Source organism: Panthera pardus, unplaced genomic scaffold (genome assembly GCF_024362965.1).
Source record: "Panthera pardus isolate Hobbes unplaced genomic scaffold, ASM2436296v1 HiC_scaffold_12, whole genome shotgun sequence".
NCBI lineage: Eukaryota > Metazoa > Chordata > Mammalia > Carnivora > Felidae > Panthera > Panthera pardus.
In genome coordinates, this window is record NW_026526677.1 from 111872349 (window position 1) to 111897721 (window position 25373).

Below are 25373 nucleotides of genomic sequence, written 5' to 3' on the forward strand. Positions count from 1 at the left end.
ATACATAACACAGGAAATATATGGAAAATTTTCCAGAAAAGGTAAATTAATACACAATAAAGTAAGCAGAATGGATCCATAAAAATTCAAGAAATTAATTTTTATTTGTCATATCTAACAGCAGAAAAGGTTAATAGACCCAAATCGTTGTAGACAGGTCTTACAAAACTTCTAAGAAACTGATGAGCTCTACTTTAAATAAACACTTCCACATCAAAAAGAGAAGTACACTTCTTAAGTTGTTTTACAAGGCTTCTCCAAAACTGAAACAAAATTACAGAAGAAGAAAAGTTAGAAAAATATTAGCTGATTTTTCATTAAATTTATGTAAAGATTCTAAAAAACATGCTAGCAAAGAAAATCTAGCCATAACTGAAATAATATTAATACTTATTAACTAGTATTTAATGATACTAGTATTTACACTAAGAATGGGGTGACAGTGTAATAACAGACATATTTATGATAGCGTTCCTCAAAAAAAGATGAAAAAGTAGATGCAATAATTTTAAGAAGTTTATAAAGGCATTCTGTAGTATTCAGAAATTGTTTATAATAAAAAATAGGGGCACCTGGGTGGCTTAGTTGGTTGAGCAGCAACTTTGGCTCAAGTCATGATATCAAGGTTTGTGAGTTTGAGCCCCTCATCGGGCTCTGTGCTGATGGCTCAGAGCCTGGAGCCTACTCCAGATTCTCTGTCCCTCTCTCTCTGCCCCTCCTCCATTCACACTGCATCTCCCTCTCTCTCAAAAATAAAATAAACATAAAAAAATAAATAAATAAAAGATTAAAAATTAAAACCTTAAGAAAACAGGAAGAAAACCAATTCCTTAATCTAACGCATATATTTAATAAAAAGCCTACCAATAAAATAAAAATAGAGGAAAAACAATATGAGAAAATCTGTAGCCTTCTTATGCAGAAGTATTTGAGTATTATCTTCATATAACATACAAGTAAAAAAGATATCTAATCAATTTTGCACTAGCGTTCCAAGCCGATTAAGCCAAAAGTAAAAACTATGGAACACAAGAAATAAAATCATTACTGCTTTTGAAAAATATGATTTTATTCATTAAAAATCTCTTCCAATTAATAATAAACTCCTTGGATTTGCAAGAGTTCAAATCAGTATACAAAATTTAACAGCATTCTTGTATTCCAAAGAAAATCAGGAAGTGTTTGCTTTTTTAAAGCCTCTATTTGCAGTAAGAAGAGAATAACATAAGATACTTGAAGATAATCCTAAACAAATAGTCACAAGGCATATATGGAAAAATATATTTTAAAAAATCCCTGAGTGATATATATACAAAAAAAAGATTTAACTACTGTGAGAGATATATAATCCCATTGATTAGAAGACAAAAAAATATAAAGGTTTCAATTTCCCACCCAAATTAATCTATAAACCCAAGAGAACAACAAAGAAAACATAATAGCATATTTTATTGAACTTAATAGGTTATTTATACACTTTGTTTGGAAGGTGAAGTAGTAGGAATAGCTAAGAAAACAATTTTGTTTTAAAAGGATGGAGATTGCCTAAATGTGAATCAAGACATGATATATAACTCTATGAAGGGAAACAAAAACAAACATAAACTACTGGGACTTCATCAAGATAAAAAGCTTCTTCATAGCAAAGGAAACAATCAATAAAATTACAAGGCTGTCTGTGAAGTGGGAGAACATATTTGTAAATGACATATCTGATAAAGGGTTAGTATCCAAAATCTAAATAGAACTTATCAAACTCAACACCCAAAAAATACATGATCCAGGTAAGAAATGGGCAGAAAACATGAATAGACACTTTTCCAAAGAAGACTTACAGATGGCCAGTATACATATGAAATGATGCTCAACATCACTCATCATCAGGGAAACACAAATCAAGACCACACCGAGATACCACCTCACACCTGTTAGAATGGATAAAATTAACAACACAAGAAACAATGGATGCTGGTGAGGAGGTGGAGAAAGGGAACCCTCTTGCACTGTGGTGGGAATGCAAACTGGTGCAGCTACTCTGGAAAACAGTCTGGACACTCCTCAAAAAGTTAAAAAAAATAGAACTACCCTATGATCCAGCAACTGCATTAGGCATTTACACACAGAATACAAGAATACTGATTCAAAGGGTACATGCACACCAATGTTTATAGCAGCACTATGTTCAAGAGCCAAGTTATGGAAAGAGCCCAAATATCCACTGACTGATGATTGGATAAAGAAGATGTAGTATATGTATACACTGGAATATTATTCAGCCATCAAAATGAATGAAATCTTGCCATTTGAAACGATGTGAATGGAGCTAGAATGTATTATGCTAAGTGAAATAAGTCAGAGAGAGACAAATACTGTATGATTTCACTCATGTGGAATTTAAGAAACAAGAGATGAACATATGGGAAGAGGGGAGAGAGAAGAGAAGGAAACAAACACAAGAGACTCTTTTTTTTTCCTTAAAACAAATTTTTTTTAATGTTTATTTTCGAGACAGACACAGAATGCGAGTGGGTTGGGGCAGAGAGAGAGGGAGGCACAGAATCTGAAGCAGGCTCCAGGCTCTGAGCTGTCAGCACAGAGCCTGACACAGGGCTTGAACTCACGAGCTGTGAGATCATGACCTGAGCCGAAGTCAGATGCTCAACCGACTGAGTCACTGAGTCACCCCCTAACACAAAGGACTCTTAACAAAAGAGAACAAGCTGAGGGTTGATGGAAGGTGGGGGATGGGCTAGATGGGTGATGGGCATTTAGGAAGCCACTTGTTGGGGCATCTGGGTGGCTCAGTAGGCTGAACATCCAACTCTTCATTTCCGCTCAGGTCATGATCTCCCAATTCATAAATTTGAGCCTGGCATGGGGCTCTGTGCTGACAGAACCTGTTTGGCATTCTCTCTCTCACTCTCTCTCTGCCCTTCCCTTACTTGTGCTCTCTGTCTCTCCCTCAAGATAAATAAAAAAACATTAAAAAAAAAAAAAGGAGGGCACTTGTGATGAGCACTGGGTGCTGTATGTTGATGAATCACTGACTTCTCCACCTGAAACCAATACTGCACTGTATGTTAACTAACTAGAAATTAATTTTAAAAAATGAAACTAAAAAGTGAATTCAAAGATGATAAAAAAAACAAGGTGCATAAACCAAGGGCAGGACTTTTTAAAATGCACAAAATCAATAAAATATCCACTCACTCAGTAAAACTACAAATATCCAATAATGACTATATGGCAGGCATTTGGCACTGGAGAACAAAACAAAGTTCCTCTCCTTATGGAGCTTGTACTTTAACAGGGAACAGGGAGAGAATATATAGAAACTAAATAAATACACAGTTTATCAGCAGAGTAGACGTGATGTAGAGAGGGAGCCCATCATGGGAAGGAAGGAAGAACATTCCAGACAGAGGGAAAAGCGAGGAGAAATGGGCTGAGACAGGGAACATGCTTGATGTGTTTGAGCAGGAGCAAGGAGATGATGGCTGGAAATCCACAGACAAAGAGGAGTGGTGGAAAGTTAGGACATGAGATCAAGGAATTCACCATGTCCAGACTATATAACGTGCCATTGCTATAAAAGACCTTCCACTTTTACTCTAAGATAGAAAACTGTAGACAGTGTTGAGTGGATGAATGAATTAAATGGTCAGAGTCACATTTTATCGAGATCAGTCTGGCTCCCGGGTGGAGATGAGAATGGGAAGGATGAGGCCAAGGTAGACCCAGAAAGAGGACTTGGAAGGCTATGGCAAAAATTCAGAGTTGAGGGCAGTCCAGATCTGGATGACAGATGCAGAGGGCAATCCTTGCGTTCTGAAGGTAAAGCCGACAGAATTGGAGAAAATGAGACAGAGTGTAGGACTTAAATGTTCTACTCTTGGACACTAGAAGAATAAAATGGAAAACATTCTAACAGGGGGTAGGTTTGGGGGCACTGAGACATCTAGTAGGCAGTGAAATAGATGCCCATTGGATACCAGCTATATGAGCCCGGCATTCAGGGGGCAGGCATGGGCAGGAGGGGAAACTTTTGTGCTGTCCTCCTATGTATAAACGGTACCAAAAACCAAGCTGCTGCCTGAGGCTGCTGAGTGAAGGAGGACAGACAGAGCAGAGGCCCTGAGATGGGAAGTCACTGGCCAAGTTCACCAAGAAAAGCAGCCAGTGACGTCATGGGAGAATGAAGACAGGCTTGTGATCTGGAAGGCAAATGAATGAAGGGTTTCCGGAAGAGGAGCAAATATCTCTAGGAAATGCTTCTAACATCAAAAAACTGAGACAGTTCCTAATGTGTTGATTCTTATAAATATCTGTCATACGTTGAGAAACTGTAAAAACCAAATGGCTGACGAGATGAGGGAAAAGTTAGAGGTAAATGTGTTTATTTATTGGGGAATAACAAACTGTCCCAAAACTCAGTGGGTCAGTCACCCATGTGGTCCTTCTCGTCTCTGGGATTCTCCATTTGTCTGAGATCACCGGCACACAGAAGGGAACCTACTGACATTTCTGGGATCGTTTATGTATTTGTAAAACGTCTGGCTTTGGAAGCCTGAAGCTGGTCTCCGATGGCCTGCCCGGGGCCACTGGGCTCTTCTCCACGTGACGTCTGTCATCTTCTAGCAATCCACCCCAGGTGTCCAAGAGGGGGAAGAGTGCCGTGCCTCTGAAGACCCGGGCACAGAGAATTGCAGTGTCCATTTACTGCATGATGATGGCAAGATCAAGTCATAGGTGAGCTCCCAGTCAGAGCAAAGGGTTCAAAGAGACTGGAGATGCAGGCCATCAACAAAATCAGTATTGTACTGAGTGCTTTTTACAAGCACAGGAACTAAACTGTCAATGATGCGAGCTAAGCATATACTGGGGTTACTTTGTAGTGTGAGACTATTTGGGTGGATGATCTTATTTCATTTCATAAAACTGTGTTACTTAATTGCAATTGCAAACCCATGTTAAAAAAAAAAAAAACTCTAATTTTAAGTAAAAGAGTCAACCAAGAGAAATATACACATTTTCCCCAGAACTGACAAGCGGGCAGATGAGGAACAAGAGAAGAAAAAAGATCGCTTATCTGGGTTTTTAAAAATAGTGACAGGGAGTACCTCTGTTTGTCACTTTCCAACTCCAGTTAAGCCTTGCAAACTCACACGTCATTCAGGGGTTGAGCAGACCTCCGTCCAGTGAGGCCTCTCTGCCATTGGGTGGCTGACAGATGGCACCGAGACAAACGAGGGTCTATTTGACTTATTAACTGTGTCAAAAATACACTGCAAAACAGAACACAGCAACTGTGAGACAGAAGAAAGAAAAGCCAGGTTTTGCCTCCTGTTTTTCAAAGGAAATAAGGTATAGATCAGAAGACGAGTCAAATTCTTTCTTTGCAAAGACAAAGAAACCTGAAAAGCTGTAGTTTCCCGTTCAGATTTAGGTAATAGCAGCCAATCCACTAAGAGCAAAGATAGAAGGCTGCTTTCATTTTCACTCCTTTTCCTGCCCAGAGAGCCTCAGCAGCAATAGCCGGTGAGTGGCTCCAGTTTTCCATCGTTTATGGCCGTGTTTGAGGGAATTACAGGAGGAGGAGGAGTGGGGGAGACAAGGGGGACTCGCGAGATACTCTGGGGACGTAAGGGATAGGGGCTCAGGGCACGGTGGCAAGTACGCGAGCAGACAAAGTATTTTAGGCAAGAAGTTAGACCTTCTAGGAAAAGGAAGGAGATGTAAAAAATCTGGAGCTATCTTCTTAACACTTTGCTATGATTTTAGCCCTTTCTGTGAACTCACACTGAGAGTTCTTACCCGTTTTACGAGTGTCCTCAGCAGGGTGAGGGGCTGTCCATGGGGCATTTCATTTCCTCCATGCTTCTGCTCCCCGTGTGACCTCTCATGAACAGCAGGGACCAAACCAGCCACACTGTGTTCTCTCAGTCTCTGAGGCCAGAGTCGCCCTGCAGCCCTTCCTCGGAACACAAACAGGGGTCCTTTCACAGATGCTAATATGTCCGTGCTTTACTGGTACACTATTGATGATGGCAGGTTTTTAAACGAGTAGTGATAAAAGTGACAGGAAGTAAAGAGATCATAGGTGACACCGAGATAGAACTGAGTCAGCCATCACCAAGCTAGTTAGTGAGGCTGCTTTCTCTCTGTGAGCCTCACTTTCTCCACCTGTAAAAGAGCAGAATCTTGAAGGCGACTGGTGCTACTCTAAGTGTGGTCGTTGGGCGAGGAGATTTGCCATGATCTGAGACATTGGGAGAAATGAAAATAACACACTCCACCCTGATCACTGAGATCAGATTTCTGGGAATGAGGAAGTTCTATTTACCGAGCTCCCAGATTCTTTTGCATGTTAAAATTTGAGACCCATGGGCCTAGAATCCAATATCTAAAGTCTGTCCATACCTAAAACCCTATTGTTCTCACAGACAAGACATTACCCCAAGGTCCTGCCCTACGATAAAACGGGGATGGCCGGCAATAGGGTGAACGACTTTATTGAGGACTTGAAGGGAAAGAAGGCGTTAACAAAGCAAGAGTTACGTGCATTAGGGAAAAGAGTGGACCTCATCGTGGATAAGACTGAAGGCCTGATTGATGATCTCAATGAGAAATCAGAAATAGTAGGAAAAATGTTAGTGAAAAGTATCTTCGGTCCCAAAGGCGAGCTGGCTTTAGGTGAGTATCTCGGGTCAAGGGACGGGTAACTCATTGGTTATCTGCGCTCCTTATGTGGTCTCTGTGTTATTTCTATTTGCAAGTGGAGAATCAACTATCCACATGTCTAGTCCCCTCTCTGCCTATCGTACTTAAGACTGTAAAATGTCCCGGTCTGCCCCAGACCCTCTGCCAGCATCTGCAATCACTTTATACTGCTGCACCTTTTCTTTTCTCTTCAGCATCTGTCACCTTCAATCATTCCATAACCTCTCTCAGTCACTGTGCCGCGTCTCCCCAGCTAACACATAAACTCCATGAGGCATAGATCTGTGTCGGCTTCGTCCAGAAGGTAGCCCGAGCTCCTGGAAACCAGCCCTGACACATAATAGGTGCTGGGTGAACGTCTGTTCAATGCGTAAATGGTGCTCGGGCTCTAGGAAATTCTGGGACAGCCTTTAGCCAGTCTGTGGGACACTGGCCATACGCTGTGGACTCGAGACCTATTCCCAGATGTGAAATGTTCAATAAAAACAAAAAATCCAACATCGTCTGCTCACGTGTGGCTTAGCCCAAGGAATAAATCTCTAAGCACCTAGATCCGTCCTTGTTAAAGGAGTACAGAGGGAACGTAAGGGGCCGTGGCGCATCAATATGTCTTTGAAGCATGGGAGGCACACTTTTCCTATGAAGGGTCAAGCGTCACCATTTTAAGCATTTACGACCAAACGTTCTCTGTCACAGTAACTCCAATCTGATGCTGTGGCATAAAATTAGCAACAGACAATAAATACAAAGTGAGTGTGAGTATGTTCCAATAAAGCTTTATTGGCCAACACTGGTGTGGATGGAGTTTGGCCTGCAGGCCACAGTTTGCTGTCCCTCTCTACAGTATAATATACACATGAGTATATTCTCAAAGCCTGCAACATCCTTCTGGGATTATTCTGTCGTTACTCAAAGACTAACTTTACAGAGATGTGCACTTTCCTTCCTCAGAACGAAAAATGCTATTGCAGAAAACTGTGATTAAAGAATTTGATTATTCCTGAAATCACATGAGCAGGAGCATAATGAGCCCTTCGTTGTTTCATGGAACCTCTGCCTCCTCCTTCACTTGGCATAAAGTCACAGGCCTTAAGAAGCAAAGCTGGAGCTTAGGAAATGAGCCAAATTCCCATGCTTCATAGGGAAGGCCCATGCTGAACAGAGTCATTTACTTGTGATCGCGAGGGAAAGAGTTTCAAGTATGGAGGTTCTAGAAACTTAGGTCTGCTAATAAATCTTCTTTTCGATTATTTCAGAAATTCTTGATGAAATTGAGAATTATGACTCTGACAACAGCGGGTCATATTCCTCTTCGACAGGTAAGTGCCCTCAAATCTCATGTGATGACAAAAACTTCCAGAGGTGTCCTCAGGCCCTGCAGTAAAGAGCTAGGAAACCTGAGTTTTCAGTTACCGTCTCTGCAAATAATCTACAGAGAAGAGCAAGGATATTTAACTTCTCATTCATTCTACTGCAGAATATGAAGATGAAAGTGAAGAAAGTGAAGAATATGAAGAAAGTGAAGAAGAGGAAAATGCTGAGTCATCCCAGGAAATGGATCCCCCGATAGTAGAAGACACCAAACTTGCTGGCTCACGTGAACCCTCAAACTTCACTGAGGGTAAGGCCCTACAGTACAGGGGAAAGACCACTGAGATAGGTTCAGAAACTCTGGGTTATTGCTAACTTCCTCACTTTCCCCCCGGTCACAAGCAAGGTCAACACTTACATCCCTGCTCTCCATCTTCTGAGAATCTGGAAGTGAAGGTGAAGATCATGAACTGGGGGAGAACTGGGGGTCGTAGGCATAGGTTCTCCTAGGACAGGCAGCGTCATGGACATGTGGTGATGCTAGATGAGCTGAGGCAGACAGAGAGGCCCCTACTGGGCAACAGAAAGAGAGCTGGAATAAAACACAAGCCATCTCTGCACTGAGCCCATCATTGCCCCTGACTAACCACGTTCCCTGGTAGAATTATCTTAACTTTTCTGAGACTCATTTTTTTTTCTGAGTCTCACATTTTTTAAAAAAAAAAATTTTTTTTAACGTTTATTTATTTTTGAAACAGAGAGAGACAGAGCATGAACGGGGGAGGGGCAGAGAGAGAGGGAGACACAGAATCAGAAGCAGGCTCCAGGCTCTGAGCCATCAGCCCAGAGCCTGACGCGGGGCTCGAACTCACGGACTGTGAGATCGTGACCTGAGCTGAAGTCGGACGCTTAACCGACTAAGCCACCCAGGCGCCCCCCTGAGTCTCACATTTTTAAAGGAGATTAATAACATCTATAAAGATGCATAAAACATCAAAGAGAGATCAACTAACAACTGCACAAACAGAAGAAGGAAGTGGTTAAGAAAGACACGTTGAGAAAAGCACAACAGGACCTGTCACACATACCGTGTGATCACTAAAGAAACTGATGACTTACTGAACCACATCCAAGAATCATAGTGTCTAGAAAGGAGTGATAGCGCTGTTGTGTTTGGATTAGCATGTTTTCAGAAGTTCTGGACATGATTACAAAAGCATAAACATTTTGCCATCTTTATTCACTGTCTTATCTATTCATATATCCGTACGTATATATGCATGTATTAGCTGAAAACCTACATATACTGTTATAATCACTGTGTTTATAGCAAGAAGCGAGATAAATAAAGATCCTGCTTTTATGGAGTTTACAGTGCAGTGAAGGTATTTATATAGTAAGAATGACCAAAATACAAGTGTAATTCGGGGGATGGACAAGAGAAAAGAGGCGAGGCATGTGGGCCAGGATGAAGAGCTATGAGAACTCATCTGACGTGATATTTGGGACAATGTGACCAGTTGGGATGGGATGTGCCATACTCTGAGGCCAAAGCTTTGCAGGGAAGGAGGAAACAATCCCAAGAGCTCTCAGTCAGAAATGGTCTTACCATGTCCCAAGATCAATCTGATGGGAGAGTAGGAGATTAGGAGGGACGTGGTAGAAGGAGCTGTTATGGTCTCAGCTTGGAGCTACCATATTATTTAGAGCCTTTTAGAGAGTGGGAAAGTATCGGGATTGTATTTGCAATAGAAAGGCCCTTAGAAGTTTTTAGGTGGAGCAGTGATAAACCAGCATAGCATCAGAAAGGTCAAATGTGTTCAAATGTTTTAATTAAGAGATCATAGCTTTCGGCTGGTGTTGCCATAGTAGGGAAGTTGTCACATGGTCAAATCTGGAGCACCTTTGGACAGAGAGTTGACAAAAACATAGAAATAAAAATAATAAACTCCACCTTGATCTACCAAATCAGATTTCTAGGAATGAGCTCCAGGAGCTCTGCTTAACAAGCTCTCGGATACTTTTGCATTTAAAAATTTGAGACCCATGGGCCTAGAATCAGACATCCAAAGTCCTTTCCATACTTAAAATCTTATTGTTCTCACAGACAAGAAATCACCCCAAGATCTGATCAATGACAAAAAGGGGATTGCCCATGGCATGCTTGGTACCTTTTTTGAGGACTTGAAGGAAAAGAAGGTGTTAAAAGAACGAGAGATACAAACACTAGGGGAAACAGTGAATGTCATTGTGGATAAGACTGAAGGCCTGGTTGGTGATCTCACTGAGAAAACTCAAATGGTGGGCAAAATGCTAAAGAACCATTTCTTCAGTTCCAAAAGCGAGGCGACTATAAGTGAGTATCTGAAGTCAAAGGACAGGTAACTCATTGGTATCTGCTCTCCTTATGCGGTCTCTGTGTTCTTATTTTCTATTTGCAAGTGGAGAATCAACTATCCACATGTCTAGTCCCCTCTCTGCCTATCGTACTTAAGACTGTAAAATGTCCCGGTCTGCCCCAGACCCTCTGCCAGCATCTGCAATCACTTTATATTGCTGCACCTTTTCTTTTCTCTTCAGCATCTGTCACCTTCAATCATTCCATAACCTCTCTCAGTCACTGTGCCGCGTCTCCCCAGCTAACACATAAACTCCATGAGGCATAGATCTGTGTCGGCTTCGTCCAGAAGGTAGCCCGAGCTCCTGGAAACCAGCCCTGACACATAATAGGTGCTGAGTGAACGTCTGTTCAATGTGTAAATGGTGCTTGGGCTCTAGGAAATTCTGGGACAGCCTTTAGCCAGTCTGTGGGACACTGGCCATACGCTGTGGACTCGAGACCTATTCCCAGATGTGAAATGTTCAATAAAAACAAAAAATCCAACATCGTCTGCTCACGTGTGGCTTAGCCCAAGGAATAAATCTCTAAGCACCTAGATCCGTCCTTGTTAAAGGAGTACAGAGGGAACGTAAGGGGCCGTGGCGCATCAATATGTCTTTGAAGCATGGGAGGCACACTTTTCCTATGAAGGGTCAAGCGTCACCATTTTAAGCATTTACGACCAAACGTTCTCTGTCACAGTAACTCCAATCTGATGCTGTGGCATAAAATTAGCAACAGACAATAAATACAAAGTGAGTGTGAGTATGTTCCAATAAAGCTTTATTGGCCAACACTGGTGTGGATGGAGTTTGGCCTGCAGGCCACAGTTTGCTGTCCCTCTCTACAGTATAATATACACATGAGTATATTCTCAAAGCCTGCAACATCCTTCTGGGATTATTCTGTCGTTACTCAAAGACTAACTTTACAGAGATGTGCACTTTCCTTCCTCAGAACGAAAAATGCTATTGCAGAAAACTGTGATTAAAGAATTTGATTATTCCTGAAATCACATGAGCAGGAGCATAATGAGCCCTTCGTTGTTTCATGGAACCTCTGCCTCCTCCTTCACTTGGCATAAAGTCACAGGCCTTAAGAAGCAAAGCTGGAGCTTAGAAAATGAGCCAAATTCCCATGCTTCATAGGGAAGGCCCATGCTGAACAGAGTCATTTACTTGTGATCACGAGGGAAAGAGTTTCAAGTATGGAGGTTCTAGAAACTTAGGTCTGCTAACAAATCTTCTTTTCAATTATTTCAGAAATTCTTGATGAAAATGAGAGGGATGAATCTGGCAAAATCAAATCATTTTCCTCCTCAACAGGTAAGTGCCTTCAAATCTCACACCACAATGAAAACCTTCAGACCTCTAGAGGTGTCCTCAGGCCCTGCATTAAAGAGCTAGGAAACCTGAATTTTCAGTTACCATCTCTGCAAATAATCTACAGAGAAGAGCATTGATATTTAACTTCTTCTTCATTCCACTTTGGAATCTGAAGTAAATGTGAACAAAGTGAAGAAAAAGAAAAATGCTGTCAGCCCAGGCATTGGCTCTCCCTATAGTGGAAGCCACCAAACCAAATGGCTCTTGGAAACCTTCAAAGCTCACTCAGGATAAGGCCCTACATTACAGAGGCCCTAAGTCACAGGGGAAAGACCACTGGGATCGGTTCCCGAAACTCTGGGTTATTTATTTATTTAAAAAAAATTTTTTAATGTTTATTTACTTTTGAGACCGAGACAGACAGAGCATGAGTTGGGGAGGGGCAGAGAGAGAGGGAGGCACAGAATCAGAAGCAGGCTCCAGGCTCTGAGCTGTCAGCAAAGAACCCAACGCAGGGCTCAAACCCACAAACTGCAAGATCATGACCTGAGCCGAAGTTGGACGCTCAACCAACTGAGCCACCCAGGTGCCCCAGAAACTCTGGGTTTTTTCTGACTTCCTCACAACCCCCAGGTCACAAGCAAGGTCAACACTTACATCCCTGCTCTCCATCTTCTGAGAATCTGGAAGTGAAAGTGAAGATCATGAATTGGGGAAGAAGGCTGGGGGTCGTAGGCATGGGTTCTCCTAGGACAGGCAGCATCATGGACACGTGGTGACACTAGATGAGCTGAGGCAGACAGAGAGGCCCCTACTGGGCAACAGAAAGAGAGCTGGAATAAAACACAAGCCATCTCTGCACTGAGCCCATCATTGCCCCTGACTAACCACGTTCCCCGGTGGAATTACCTCAACTTTTCTGAGACTCCTATTTTTAAATGAGATTGATTAATAACATCTATAAAGATAAATAAAGCATCAAAGAGAGATCAACTAACAACTGCAAATAGAACAAGGATGTGGTTAAGAAAAACACGCTAAGGGGCCCCTAGGTGGCTCAGTCGGTTAAGTGTCCTACTTTGGCTCAGGTCATGATCTCACAGTTTGTGGGTTCGAGCCCCACATCGGGCTCTGTAGTGATGGCTCAGAGCCTGGAGCCTTCTTCAGATTCTGTGTCTTCCTGTCTCTCTGCCTCTTCCCGATTTGTTCTCTCTCTCTCTCTCAAAAATAAATAAAATGTAAAAAAATAAAATAAAAAAGGGAAAAGAAACACGTTAAGAAAAGCACAACAAGACTGGTCACATATACCGTGTGATCACTAAAGAAACTGATGACTTACTGAACCACATCCGAGAATCATAGCGTCTAGGAAGGAGTGATAGCGCTGTTGTGTTTGGATTAGCATGTTTTCAGGAGTTCTGGACAAGCTTACAAAGGCATAAACATTTTGCCATCTTTATTCACTGTCTTATCTATTCATATATCCATATGTATATATGCATATATTAGCTAAAAACCTATGTATGCTGTTCTAATCACTGTGTTTATAGCAGGAAGCGAGATAAATAAAGATCCTGCTTTTATGGAGTTTACGGTGCAGTGAAGGTATTTATATAGTAAGAATGACCAAAATACAAGCGTAATTCAGGGGATGGACGAGAGAAAAGAGGCGAGGCATGTGGGCCAGGATGAAGAGCTATGAGAACTCATCTGATGTGATATTCAGGACAATGTGACCAGTTGGGATGGGATGTGTCATACTCTGAGGCCAAGGCCTTGCAGGGAAGGAGGAAACAATCCCAAGAGCTCTCAGTCAGAAATGGTCTTACCATGTCCCAAGATCAATCTGATGGGAGAGTAGGAGATTAGGAGGGACGTGGTAGAAGGAGCTGTTACGGTCTCAGCTTGGAGCTACCATACTATTTAGAGCCTTTTAGAGAGTGGGAAAGTATCGGGATTGTATTTGCAATAGAAAGGCCCTTAGAAGTTTTTAGGTGGAGGAGTGATAAACCGGCATAGCATCAGAAAGGTCAAATGTGTTCAAATGTTTCAGTGAAGAGATCATAGCTTTCGGCTGGTGTCATGGTAGGGAAGATGTCAGGTAGTCAAATCTGGAGCTCTCTGGGATGGAGAGTCAACAAAAACTATGCTGGACTGGCTGTGGGCTAAATAAGGAAGAGGACGAACCAAGGATGATTCTGTGTTTTGGGTAGGCAACTAGGTGAAGGGTGTGAGGAACTGAGATAGCAAAAAACTTGTAGTAGAGAGAAATCTGAGGAAAAACCTATTTGTAGGAGTGGGCGAATATCAGGAGTCCTTCTCTCTACACATTTACTTTGTTGCCTGGATCACATCCAAGGGTACGTGTTGAATACACAGGTAGATTCAGCCGCGTGGTTCACAGGGGGACCAGGCACGGGAGTAAATCTCAGGATTCAGCAGCATGTAGACAGTATTTAGGATGACATGTCTGGAAGAGGCCACCTGGGGAGAGATGCTGACAGAACATCTTAGAGGGTTCAATGTAGAAAGACCCAACTCTGGGAGGCGTGGAGGAAGCACAAGGCCGGCGAAGGGCATCCAGCTTGAGAGAGGACGGTTACCGCACGCAGAGCCTCTGAAGCCTGGTGAACCCTGCTCAAGGAGGAAGGTGTGCTCGACCACGTTTGAATGCTCAAGAAGCAACAGATGGCCAGTGGTGACCTCAATCTCAAGCATTTAAGTGTTGAAAATGACAGTCAGTGTCTACCGCGTGAAGAAAAGAGAATGAGAGATGAAAATAGTACAATTAACAAATTGTACTGAGAAGCAGAGCGGCGAAACACAATAGCTGGATGGGACACCAAGTGCAGGGGCAGAGTGCGTAACAGATAAAGGGATATCAAGGCATGTGATACGCCAGCAGGGAGAGCACAGCAGAGGCAAGAAGGGGTACAGATGATGCAGAAGACGGGGACGAGGAAACACCCGAGTACAATTCTCGCAGGTGAGAGGAAATGGAGCAGGAACGTAAGTACAGTCTCCACCCTCGGCCAGGAGGAAGAATGTGCCGTCCTTTGTCACAGGAGGGGAAGGACAGCAGGTGGGCAGACGTGTGGGAAAACGAACAGACCTGTTGGTTCAGAAGATGAAACTGTTCTTACCCAGCAATACTGGAAGGACCGGAAGGCTTGTTTCCCTACGGGAAAACTACAACAAGAAAAGGGAAAGATGCCTGGTAGCTATTTTCAAGTATTGGAAGGTAACTACTCATTAATAAGTGGTTGTAGGCTTTTCATCTGTGCCAGATAATCATTCTAGGCATAGGAAATACAGAGATTAAACACATCTTCCCTGTCCTAATGAAGCCTACCATACAGCAAGCACAATTAAGAGCAATTATGTTCATAGTTTTTAGGGGCACATTTACATAAAGTGATCGAAACACGAGGAGAGAAGCCGTAGAAGTATTAGTGAGCTTTCACGGGAAAAGGAAGGAGACATTTGTCTCGATGGTTCCAATGCAGGAACTATATACACCAGTGCTTAGAAAGCTCACACTTCAGGATCCTCAGAATTGGTCAAAATGCTTTAGAATTCTGCAGGGTCTCTGTTAGTGGAGACACTGCACTGGTGGCAATAATGTGCACAGTAGGGATATTTTAGTGGAGTTAAATAACTGAATAATCACTTGACCAGGCCACATGAACATTAGGCTTCCTTCCAAATCTTAGGTACTGTGTCTGCGTGAGACTAATGCACGGGGATTGAAAGGTTGCTCAATGCCATGACCACTGACAAAAACAAAAGTTGTCCGTGGGGTCAGTAAGAAGCAGAAAGAAAGATGGTAGTACTGAAGATTTCTCTTTTTGTCATTTGTAATACAAAATGATTTTTTTGTTGTTGTTTCATTAAGCCTTTTGAAGGGATGGCGGTGAGCATTTGCTAAGAATGAGAGCCCGGTGAAAAGATCCTCATGACTGCTAGATAGTGGGTGCTACTCCTTAATGAGTAATTTTTTCTCTTGTAGTTTTTCAGGTAACCCAGGCTTCCCAAATCAATGTGCTGAAGCTTTGTCCTTGTATCCATTTTAAGGAACCAAAGACAATAATGGCACATGAGGTAATATACTTTGGAATAGGGGCACACAAGGTTGTCCACTCAAACAACATGGAACTCACTGGAAATTTCAGTTCTTGCTACAGATGCCTTAGGATCAGCCCCAAAGGCATAGGATGCTATTCAATCATGTTATCTAATTAAGGGGCCCTTACATCAGGTTTCCTGTCTGTTTCATCCCATCCTCAAACATACTTTAAACTCCTCACCACCAGTGAACCAAAGCAAGGTTTCCGGAGTGTGTACTCAGAACTACTACACGTTTTTAGTCTGGTGCCTTGTTCATGAATCCCTAGTTCCATCCCCAAGTCCTCCAGCCATCCAATCTATAATTGTAAGGGCTTATTTTGCATAGGATTTGGAGGTAAAAGTGGGGAGGCTGGGTGCAACTCACTCTGTGTCGGTTAACTGCAGATCTATCCAGTGATGGAGAAGAAGAGCCGAATGCGCCTGGCTCTCATCATTTGCAATAGAACATTCGATTATCTTTCTGAGCGAGTAGGCTGTGAAAAGGACATTTCGGGGATGCGAGATCTGCTGGAGAACCTTGGATATTCAGTGGTTATAAAGGAAAATCTCACCGCTCAGGTAATGGCCCCAGAGAGTGGGATGAGTTGGGATGAGTGTCCCTCCTTTCATCTCCTTCCTGGACTTCTTCCTTGGCGGCTGTCAGAACGGAGCGCATGTTACAGAAACTGCATTTCTCTAGAACGGGCATCCTGTACCCCAGCCTCTCCCAACGTACACTCTGAAGGCCAAGACCTAGATGGCAGTAGTTCACTAAACAGGCTGGCTCTTGCTAATGCTCTCAGTTTTGGAGACACCCATCACTTGATAGTCTATGTGAGACACGACTCTGAGGCCTTTATAATTTCAGTATCATGTGTGTGAATGTGAAGCCAAGTAGGCGGTTAAAAAACAAAACAAAACAAGTTTTGTACATATACATACACAGAAGTTGTGATTCTGGCTTCGTCCAAAAAAAATACCACGGGAGGCTTTAGACAAACCATTTTAAACCTAGCAAGGAATCTGTTCACGTCTCTATGTCAGTGGAAACAGTCCCTCCGTCTCTGTCTCTGTCTCACTCTTTGTTTAATGAAACCTCAGGGCAATTGCAGCCTGTAACACGGTTGTGAAAAGCAAAGCCTTTGGCAGGAGACCCATCACCTCACGTGTCCCTCCCTGTACTCCACCTCCTAGCATCTCCCTCAGTCTAAGGATCTACTGAACACCACCGGGCTACACGCTGTATGAAAAAACCCTGCTTTTCCATTCCATGCATCCAGCTTTCTGGCTGTATGTCAGAACATAATTTCTCGTACAATTCCATGCTGTCCAAATCGTCTGATCACTCCATTTCTGCTGTCTCTCTCTCCCTCTTGAGTGTGTGTGTGTAAAGTCCATGTACCGTGTGAGCACAAAGTAGACACAGACAGCTCCCAGGTGGTAAGTCTGGAAACTCTTTCAGGAAATGAAGGTCGAGCTGAAGCACTTTGCCGCCCGCCCAGAGCACCGCTTCTCAGACAGCACGTTCCTGGTGTTGATGTCACACGGCATCCTGGACGGGATCTGTGGGACAAAGCACAGGGAGGAAGAGCCAGATATCCTTCAAGACGACACCATCTTCCAGATTTTCAACAACCGCAACTGTAGGAACCTAAAAGACAAACCGAAGGTCATCATCATGCAGGCCTGCCGAGGCAGTGAGTTGGAGCTGGGCGACGCAGGGGGTGGCCATCCACTTTTTTCTGTGATTAGCCTGGTGTCCAGCCTTCGCCTTCCCAGGGCTGAGGCAGAGAAACCACGCTGTAGAACGGCACTTTGGCCTGCTCCAGAAAGATACGAAGCCCGTATCGTTGTTGAACAAGTGTTAAGTACGCTAGAATAACAGCACGTGTCCCGATCATCTGGGACTAGGTTCTACTAAACTTAAGTGGCCTCTGTGTAGTTCCCAGTCAGTGAGGCAGTTTTTCTATCAGGAAGATACTGGCATTTTTAATAAATTCCAGATGGAAATGTATTGAAGTAAAGGTATAAGGGTTAAGAGACATTTTGTGTGTCTGTGTCTGTAACATCTTTTGTAAGACAAGGGTGTCTCTCCCAGAAGGCAACGGGGCTGTCTGGGTGACAGATGTGGGAGAAGCCTGTGCATGGCCGGAAAACCAGCCCTCAGCACCGTACATCTTCAGTGATGCCGTACAAAAGACCCATGTGGAGAAGGACTTCATCGCTTTCAAATCTTCGACTCCACGTAAGTGACTTCAGACAGAAGCTTCTCGATCTCCTGTTAGTTTCCAGATCACAGGCCTGGCTGTGATCCTATGTGATTGCTGATTGAAAAACATCTCTTCCTTCATGATAGATTTTAGGCAGAGAATAGATTTAAAATATGGAGGTTTTTATAACTAGAAAGCTAGAAGTCTTCATTTTGGAGGAAACATTCAAAATAAACCGGAGTTTTATGAGGATCCAGTGTTACAATAGTCTAACTATAAATCAGAGTTGTTTTTGTTTGTTCAGACAGCAATGGCACATGATTTGGTCTACCTCATCACCTGCTAGCAATTAAACAGGTAATCAGTAAAACTGTAGTACTTTCTTCACACATTCCAGAACCTCTTACATTATTATTTGACTCTAATCTAAAAAAATTAGTTAATATTCAAATGCCTGACTTCAGCATCATGCAGCCAAGACTGAAAATCCTCCTTTGGCAGCAAAGACAAAGTAGGAGATAGAAACACAAGATATACTGAGCTGATCGTGGTCAAACCTGCAGAAAATCTATTTAACAGTCACCCACGACATTGGGGTGATTTAGAGAACCAGGGCACTTTCAAGAATCTTGTTTACAAAGCCACAGTTATAAGTCCTCTACTGCAGTGATTACAAACTGTGATGTGCACAGACATCCCTTTGGAATGATATTACAGGCAGGGTTCTGATTCAGTGGGTCTGGGCGGGTGGCGAGATGGTGCCTTTCAAAACACCCTGTGGTGAGGCTAGTGCTGTCCGCCCATGGCCACACATGAGCAGCAAGGGACTGGAGGACCCTCTGAGTGTCATCTGACAGGAAAAGGCTATGCAGGGAACACCCACTCGGTACCTGGAACAGTCATACTTCTCTTTGTTTTACATACTGGAGTTTAAATAAAACTTTATTTGAAAAAAGAGCTCTATACTTTTGGCAATTAAAGGAAGTTAAGAAGGCATATATGGGCTGGTATGTATCTAAGAGACTCTTTAACTTACTTAAGGAAATGCGGTCTAACATGTAAAGTTCTTGCTTTCATTTTTGCACACGTAACGACCCGCTAAGGTGGAGTGAGCACAGGGTGTAGGATCCACAAGTGAAGCAGATGTGCTTACTGAACCTCATGGAGCATATGGTCGGAGCAGAGAGGCAGAGGTTAACTCAGGGGAAAATATACACCCACGTCTCACAAGTAGATACTGACTGTCTCTTGACTGTGCTAGGTGCTTTGAGGAAAAACGTGTTGAAAGATGAAGGAGTTAACTATGTCAAGGGTAAGCGAGGAACATTCCAGACAGAAAAAGCACAGAGGACCTGGGAAAGAAAGGAGCCTGGAAAACTGGGCCAGTATATCTGGAGCACAGAGCTGGGGCTCAGTGCTGAGAGGGAGGTTGGAGAGGTCAGGAGGGGTCATGCGATTTGGGGCCTCATAGGTTCGGGAAGGATTTGATCTTTTCTGTTTACATACTTTATTACTAATATTACTTTATACTAATAGTAATAGGAAGTTTTGGTGAAACTTAAGCAATGAAATGGTAAGATTATCATTTTTATTTATTTTTTTTTAATTTTTTTAAATGTTTATTTATTTCTGAGACAGAGAGAGACAGAGCACGAGTGAGGCAGGGACAGAGAGTGAGGGAGACACAGAATCCGAAACAGGCTCCAGGCTCTGAGCTGTCAGCACAGAACCCGATGCCGGGCTTGAACTCATGAACGGTGAGATCGTGACCTGAGCCGAAGTCAGATGCTTAACCGACTAAGCCACCCAGGCGCCCCAAGATTATCATTTTTATATAACTACTCCGGGGATTCTGTGGGGAATGGATTACAGTACAGCAGGAAATAAAGGAGGCGGGTTAAAACGCTACTGCAGGGTTACTGGCCACAGCTATTAATGGCAGTCTCGGGAAGACACAGCTGTTGAATCCAGAAGGAATTAGTGTATAAAATGTCTAGGACCCAGTGTTGGGAGGATGTGGCAGGTGAGTAAGAAGGGATGACACAGAGGACTCAAGGGATGGTCATGGCGTGTTCATTAAAACAGGAATCCTGCCAGAAAGTGTGAGATGCCTTTGGCATATTTCCAGATGAAACAGAGAGAGTTACAAAGCTGTGTACCTCAGAAAAGAGAATGGCACCAGGATTCGGGAGGTGGTGGCTGAGAATTATATCTCATAGTCTAAAAATGGATGAAATTATACAGGAGCAGAGAACAGATGGAGACGAGATCCCAAAGCTGAGGCTTGTGGATGGCAGAGGTCAAGCTGGGAGGCAGAGTATTTGCAAGTTGGGCTCAGGAAGTTTCCTATCAGGGCATAAGAAAGAAAAGTAAGGGTATGTATGTGTGGTCAGTGTGACCAAGAAAGCCTCCACTGGACTTATGGCCAGTTTCTGATTTGAATGAGAGAGATCAGGTGAAACCCAGCGAGTGACCATGAGATTAAATGACGTGGAGGCCATGGATGGCCTTGGGGAAAGTGACTTGGTAAAGTCAGGGTGGTGGGGGAGACAGCAGACGGGTGAGCAGGCTAGGGCTTGAGGATGTGAAGACGGTGGGGAGAGACAAACCTGAGGAATGCAACCATTAAAAGGAGGAAGGAACAGGAAGGTAGCTGCAGATAAAGTGACCATTAGACTATTAGCTTTTTGACGATGGGAGAGATTTGATCACATTGCAATGGTCACGAAAAGTGGTAGCTCAAGAGATGTTCACAATAAAAAACGAGCAAAATATTACAGGAGAAAACAGAACAAAGAGGAGGTCCATAATGGCACGACAGGAATTAGTTTCTTTTCCACTACTTGCAGTCCGAGGCAGGTAACTTTGGCTCTAAGAGCATGAACAGGGTTGATGACTGAGAGTCTATGACGGTTTTCTCTGCGCCTCCTGGGGACACTGGAGGTCCCAGCTTTGCCTTTCTCTCTCCTCCAAAGCACTAAAATCAAACTATGCCCAAAAGCTCTGACTCTAAGAGTCTTCCACACACAACACAAAGGCCACATCTCCCAGTATTTTAATACCTTTTATTTGCAGATAACGTTTCCTGGAGACTGAACACAGATGGCTCTGTCTTCATTTCCCATCTTATCCGCTACTTCAAAATGTATTCTTGTTGTCATCATTTGGAGGAGATTTTCCGAAAGGTACAGGTCTTCTGTTTTTTTCCATGTCATGACTGGGCAACCATTCTCAATTTTTTTTGGTGGGTGGGTGGGTGGGGAATCCTGAAAGCTCTTAGGCCATCTTGGCATTCCTTCCTGTACTCCACATTTGTTTAAAGAGGAGGTTTTGGGGAAATATTGCACGGAACCAGTGTGAGTTTCTCTGATTCTGATGGCCTTGTTTATTCAGAAAATGCTTGAGGATACTCTATCATGCATGGATGTACTATAGCCAAGGAAAAGCTAAACGTTTCTTCTGTGTATACCCCCCTGGCCACAGCCTTAAAACATACCACAAATTCTGTGACTCCTGAGAGACAAGTCCAGATTTCCCTTTTAGGAAGTATCTAAAGATTTTCTTTCCTGCCTTAGGTTCAATATTCATTCGAGACTCCAAATATAATTACCCAGATGCCCACGATTGAGAGACTCTCCATGACACGATACTTCTACCTCTTCCCTGGGAATTAAAACTCATACACAGCATCTCAGGTAAATGCTTCCAAGAAGTGGACTTGGGAGCTCCCTGCTCAGAGCCTGTGTGTCAAATACAGACATAATGGAGGACAGTGACAGGGTGTAGCTGCCTAGTACTGTCCTGTCCCCATGTTCTTTTTTTTTTTCAACATAATTCTTAATTTTTTTTAAATTTACATCCAAATTAGTTAGCATATAGTGCAACCATGATTTCAAGAGTAGATTCCTTAATGCCCCCTTACCCATTTAGCCCATCCCCCCTCCCACACCCCCTCCGGTAACCCTCTGTTTGTTCATCATATTTAAGAGTCTCTTATGCTTTGTCCCCCTCCCTGTTTTTATATTATTTTTGCTTCCTTTCCCTTCTGTTCATCTGTTTTGTCTCTTAAAGTCCTCATATGAGTGAAGTCATATGATACTTGTCTTTCTCGGACTGACCAATGTCACTTAGCATAATACCCTCCAGTTCCATCCCATGTAGTTGCAAATGGCAAGATTTCATGCTTTTTGATTGCCAAGTAATACTCCATTGTATACATATACACCACATCTTCTTTATCCATTCATCCACCGATGGATATCTGGGCTCTTTCCATACTTTGGCTATTGTCGACAGTGCTACTATAAACATGGGGGTGCACGTGTCCCTTCGAAACAGCACACCTGTATCCCTTGGATAAATGCCTAGTAGCACAATTGCTGGGTCATAGGGTAGTTCTATTTTTAATTTTTTGAGGAACCTCCATACTGTTTTCCAGAGTGGCTGCACCAGCTTGCATTCCCATCGTCCCCATGTTCTTAATGACCCTTGGGAAAACCCTGGTTTCATATGAAATTATAAGAAATTATAAGTCTAATGTTTCCCTCCAGTCTTAATGTCTCTCAAGGACCTACCTAGTGAGTGGAAGATATTTAGATCCGAAGCTTGCACAAAAAAACTGGATGTTCATGTACAGCTGGCGTGAGGCGTCCTCCCAGAGAAGTCAGTTTGGCTGAGTTTCATTCCTCCTGTGTTTGTGATGAGGACTGCCTGTACCACAGTGTCAGCTGGAGGCTGCTGGGTCTGCACCGAGGCAATGAGACCCTAGTGCGGACCTCCCCTTCTGGGGGTGACGGGCCCATAGCCCTTTTGTGAAGGCACAACTCATGGTAGGCATCAGTTCTGTTTATACCTTACCTCCTATAACCCCTTTCCTTATGTTTCCTTCTCTCTACTTTTCCAGGGAAACTGGGCCATTATGTACTCGACGAATCTACTACTTTAAAAGGGCAATGTCTGCTCGTGACTATTTTTATACGAAACTTCCCAAATGCCCACCTTCAACCAAGGCCAAGTGAAAATCAATGTCATATTGTTGCTGAGTTAGTACTTACTACATTTTTAAAAAATTATGTTTGTTTTCTCACGTTATTGTAAGGGTAAAACATTTTCATTGCAAAACAAAGTTTAAGTATAGAAAAACATTTAAAAAATATTTAATGACTAAGTGATTACATTAATAGGTGTCCTGGTATTAGGCAAGGATCATATTCTCGGGATAAACTCTTCTCTGTTATAAAGGATCATTCACGTACTCTCCATTTGGAAGACTATTACTAACATTTGACTTGGGACATTTACATTATAGACTGAATTCTCATTTATTTTGACTCATTTCTAACTTGGCCATAGGATATTTTGATAATATTTTTTAATGAACTACAAGTAGTATTTTTTTTTTGATTCCTAGAATGTGAAAAATCTTTGTCCCTGAGTTCACTTATGAGTTCTCCTAAAAACATATACAAAGGCCAGTGTGAATTTATTTCTTAGTAGTATGTTTTTATTATCAAAATGTTGATTTTTTTAAAAAAAGTACCCATATGTATCTGCATCTGTATACTCATTAACTTTCAAACTATAGATGAAAGCCAATGTGTATAATCAGTAAAAAAAAAAAACAAAAAAACAAAAAAACAAAAAAAAACTTTATTTTGTTTGAATCTTGAGGACATGGAGATTATGTAAAAATATCCCTTTAGAACTGAAAGTGACAAAGAGGGAAGTGAAAATCAAGTTCCATGAAATGATTTATGTTCTCTCTCTTCCATCCTGTGGTCTTACTTCCTCTCTCTCTACATACACAAACTCACAGATGAATTTAGAAAGCTAACTGTGTAAGATACTCTAGGACCTGCACTTGTGTTGATTCAAAATTACCATCTAGGATTAAAGGGAGATGTGAAGCATCAGTAATATACATAGCCTAAGCTTAAGAGGGTGGGGGAAGGCGATCAAGGGCTGACTGGGGGCTGGGTAGAGTCTCCTTCCTGTCCCTTTACACTCAGCCCCTTATATTCTAAAGGTCACATCTCCAGCTGTTGGAGCTACAGCTCTTAAGGTCAACAAAAGTGCAGCCTAGTCAGCAAGAAAGAGGAAGAACCAGCAGACACAGGCCCCCTCCCTTTCAGGAAGTCTTCTCTTCCTATAAACCAAGAACCACCACTGGGTCCAAAGTAACTCACAGCTGCATAGAAGTTGAGAAATGAAGTATTTATTCCATGTGTCAAATTCCTAGCAAAAAAACCCATGGGAGTTTCTATTAAGAAATGGGGGAAAGCAGATATTGGGTCCCTTTGACTGTCTCTGCCAGAGATTGCTTCCACATTTGATGGCTGCCTAATACTGAATTAAAAAAAATTTTTTTTAATGTTTATTTTTGAGAGAGGGAGTGAGACAGTGTGAGTGGGGGAGGGCCAGAGAGAGGGAGACACAGAATCCGAAGCAGGCTCCAGGCTCTGAGCTGTCAGCACAGAGCCCGACGCGGGGCTCAAACCACAAACCATGAGAACATGACCTGAGCCGAAGTCGGACGCCCAACTGACTGAGCCACCCAGGCGCCCCTGCCTAATATTGAATTTAATGGATGGATGAGAATGTATTTTACTAAGTTCAGTAATTTCCAAATGTGTTATCTTATGCAATTTTATAATAAAAGTTTCCTCCTAAATATATCTCTAAGTTGCTCTCTGATAATACTATTGGAATAAACTCTCAGAACTAAAATGACAGGGTCAAAAGCATTAAAATTCAAATTTTCTACGTAGGGTAGAGCTCAAAAAATTGTCTGAATGTGCACTCCCCCTGAGCTGAATGCACGATGGCTCATTTTCCTATATCTGCACCAGCACGATGTGTACTCTCTCTTGTTAATTTCTCAGGCCCAAAATCAAAATTATTCTGATGTTTGTTTGCTTTCTAAACCAGCTAAGCGTCTCATCCCACGCTTATAGGTCACTGCAAACAAGTTAAATGTTAACTGGTGCTTCCTCTTGTCCACCAGGTCTATGGGGGGTCTTGCAGAGACTCACAGGAACCACTAACTGGGCCACCTCTCTGGCTTCCAGCCCAGCCAGGACTGTGCCTCTCACCTGACAGGCACATTCTTATCTCAGAATCTGCTAACCCCTTTGCCTAAACCAATCGCCCCTTACACCCCATAACTGTATGACTTACTACTGCCCTTCCTGGGGTTTCCACTAAATTAAGACCTTATCAGTGTCCTCACTTGTCTAAATGACCCAGCCAGCCTTCCCCTGCCCCTGATACTCCTAACATCCTCACCCTTCTTGATTTTTCCACAGTACTCATTACTTATGA

At 42.7% G+C, this 25373-nt stretch overlaps 1 protein-coding gene and 1 long non-coding RNA gene across 4 annotated transcripts in view; one reads left to right on the top strand and one right to left on the bottom strand.

Moving 5' to 3' along the window:
- LOC109258468 (uncharacterized) overlaps window positions 1–25373 on the bottom strand; it is a 681144-nt gene that overhangs the window by 174984 nt on the left and 480787 nt on the right. The gene's annotated exons all lie outside the window — the stretch shown is intronic.
- LOC109258466 (caspase-12-like) lies at window positions 5249–24727 on the top strand. 3 transcript variants are annotated; one of them, XM_053900561.1, is made up of 13 exons: window positions 5249–5538; window positions 6444–6693; window positions 7977–8039; window positions 8198–8341; window positions 10139–10387; window positions 11674–11736; window positions 15746–15837; window positions 16249–16422; window positions 17306–17540; window positions 17942–18088; window positions 21129–21238; window positions 21629–21748; window positions 22604–24727. In XM_053900561.1, the coding sequence occupies exons 2-12, from the start codon at window positions 6486–6488 to the stop codon at window positions 21725–21727; spliced, it is 1584 nt and encodes a 527-aa protein (XP_053756536.1). In that variant the 5' UTR covers window positions 5249–5538; window positions 6444–6485; the 3' UTR covers window positions 21728–21748; window positions 22604–24727. The 3 variants fall into 3 exon arrangements, with proteins under 3 accessions (XP_053756536.1, XP_053756535.1, XP_053756537.1); XM_053900560.1 differs by having other exon boundaries at window positions 5253–5538; window positions 22957–24727; XM_053900562.1 differs by lacking the exon at window positions 6444–6693 and having other exon boundaries at window positions 5255–5538; window positions 22957–24727.

Bases quoted from the DNA above. Each gene is read 5' to 3' on its own strand.
- LOC109258466 (XM_053900561.1), top strand. From the start codon at position 6,486: ATGGCCGGCAATAGGGTGAACGACTTTATTGAGGACTTGAAGGGAAAG. The intron at 17,541-17,941 runs GTGAGTTGGAGC...TGTCTCTCCCAG, and splicing joins CATGCAGGCCTGCCGAGGCA to AAGGCAACGGGGCTGTCTGG. The intron at 21,239-21,628 runs GTACAGGTCTTC...TTCCTGCCTTAG, and splicing joins TGGAGGAGATTTTCCGAAAG to GTTCAATATTCATTCGAGAC.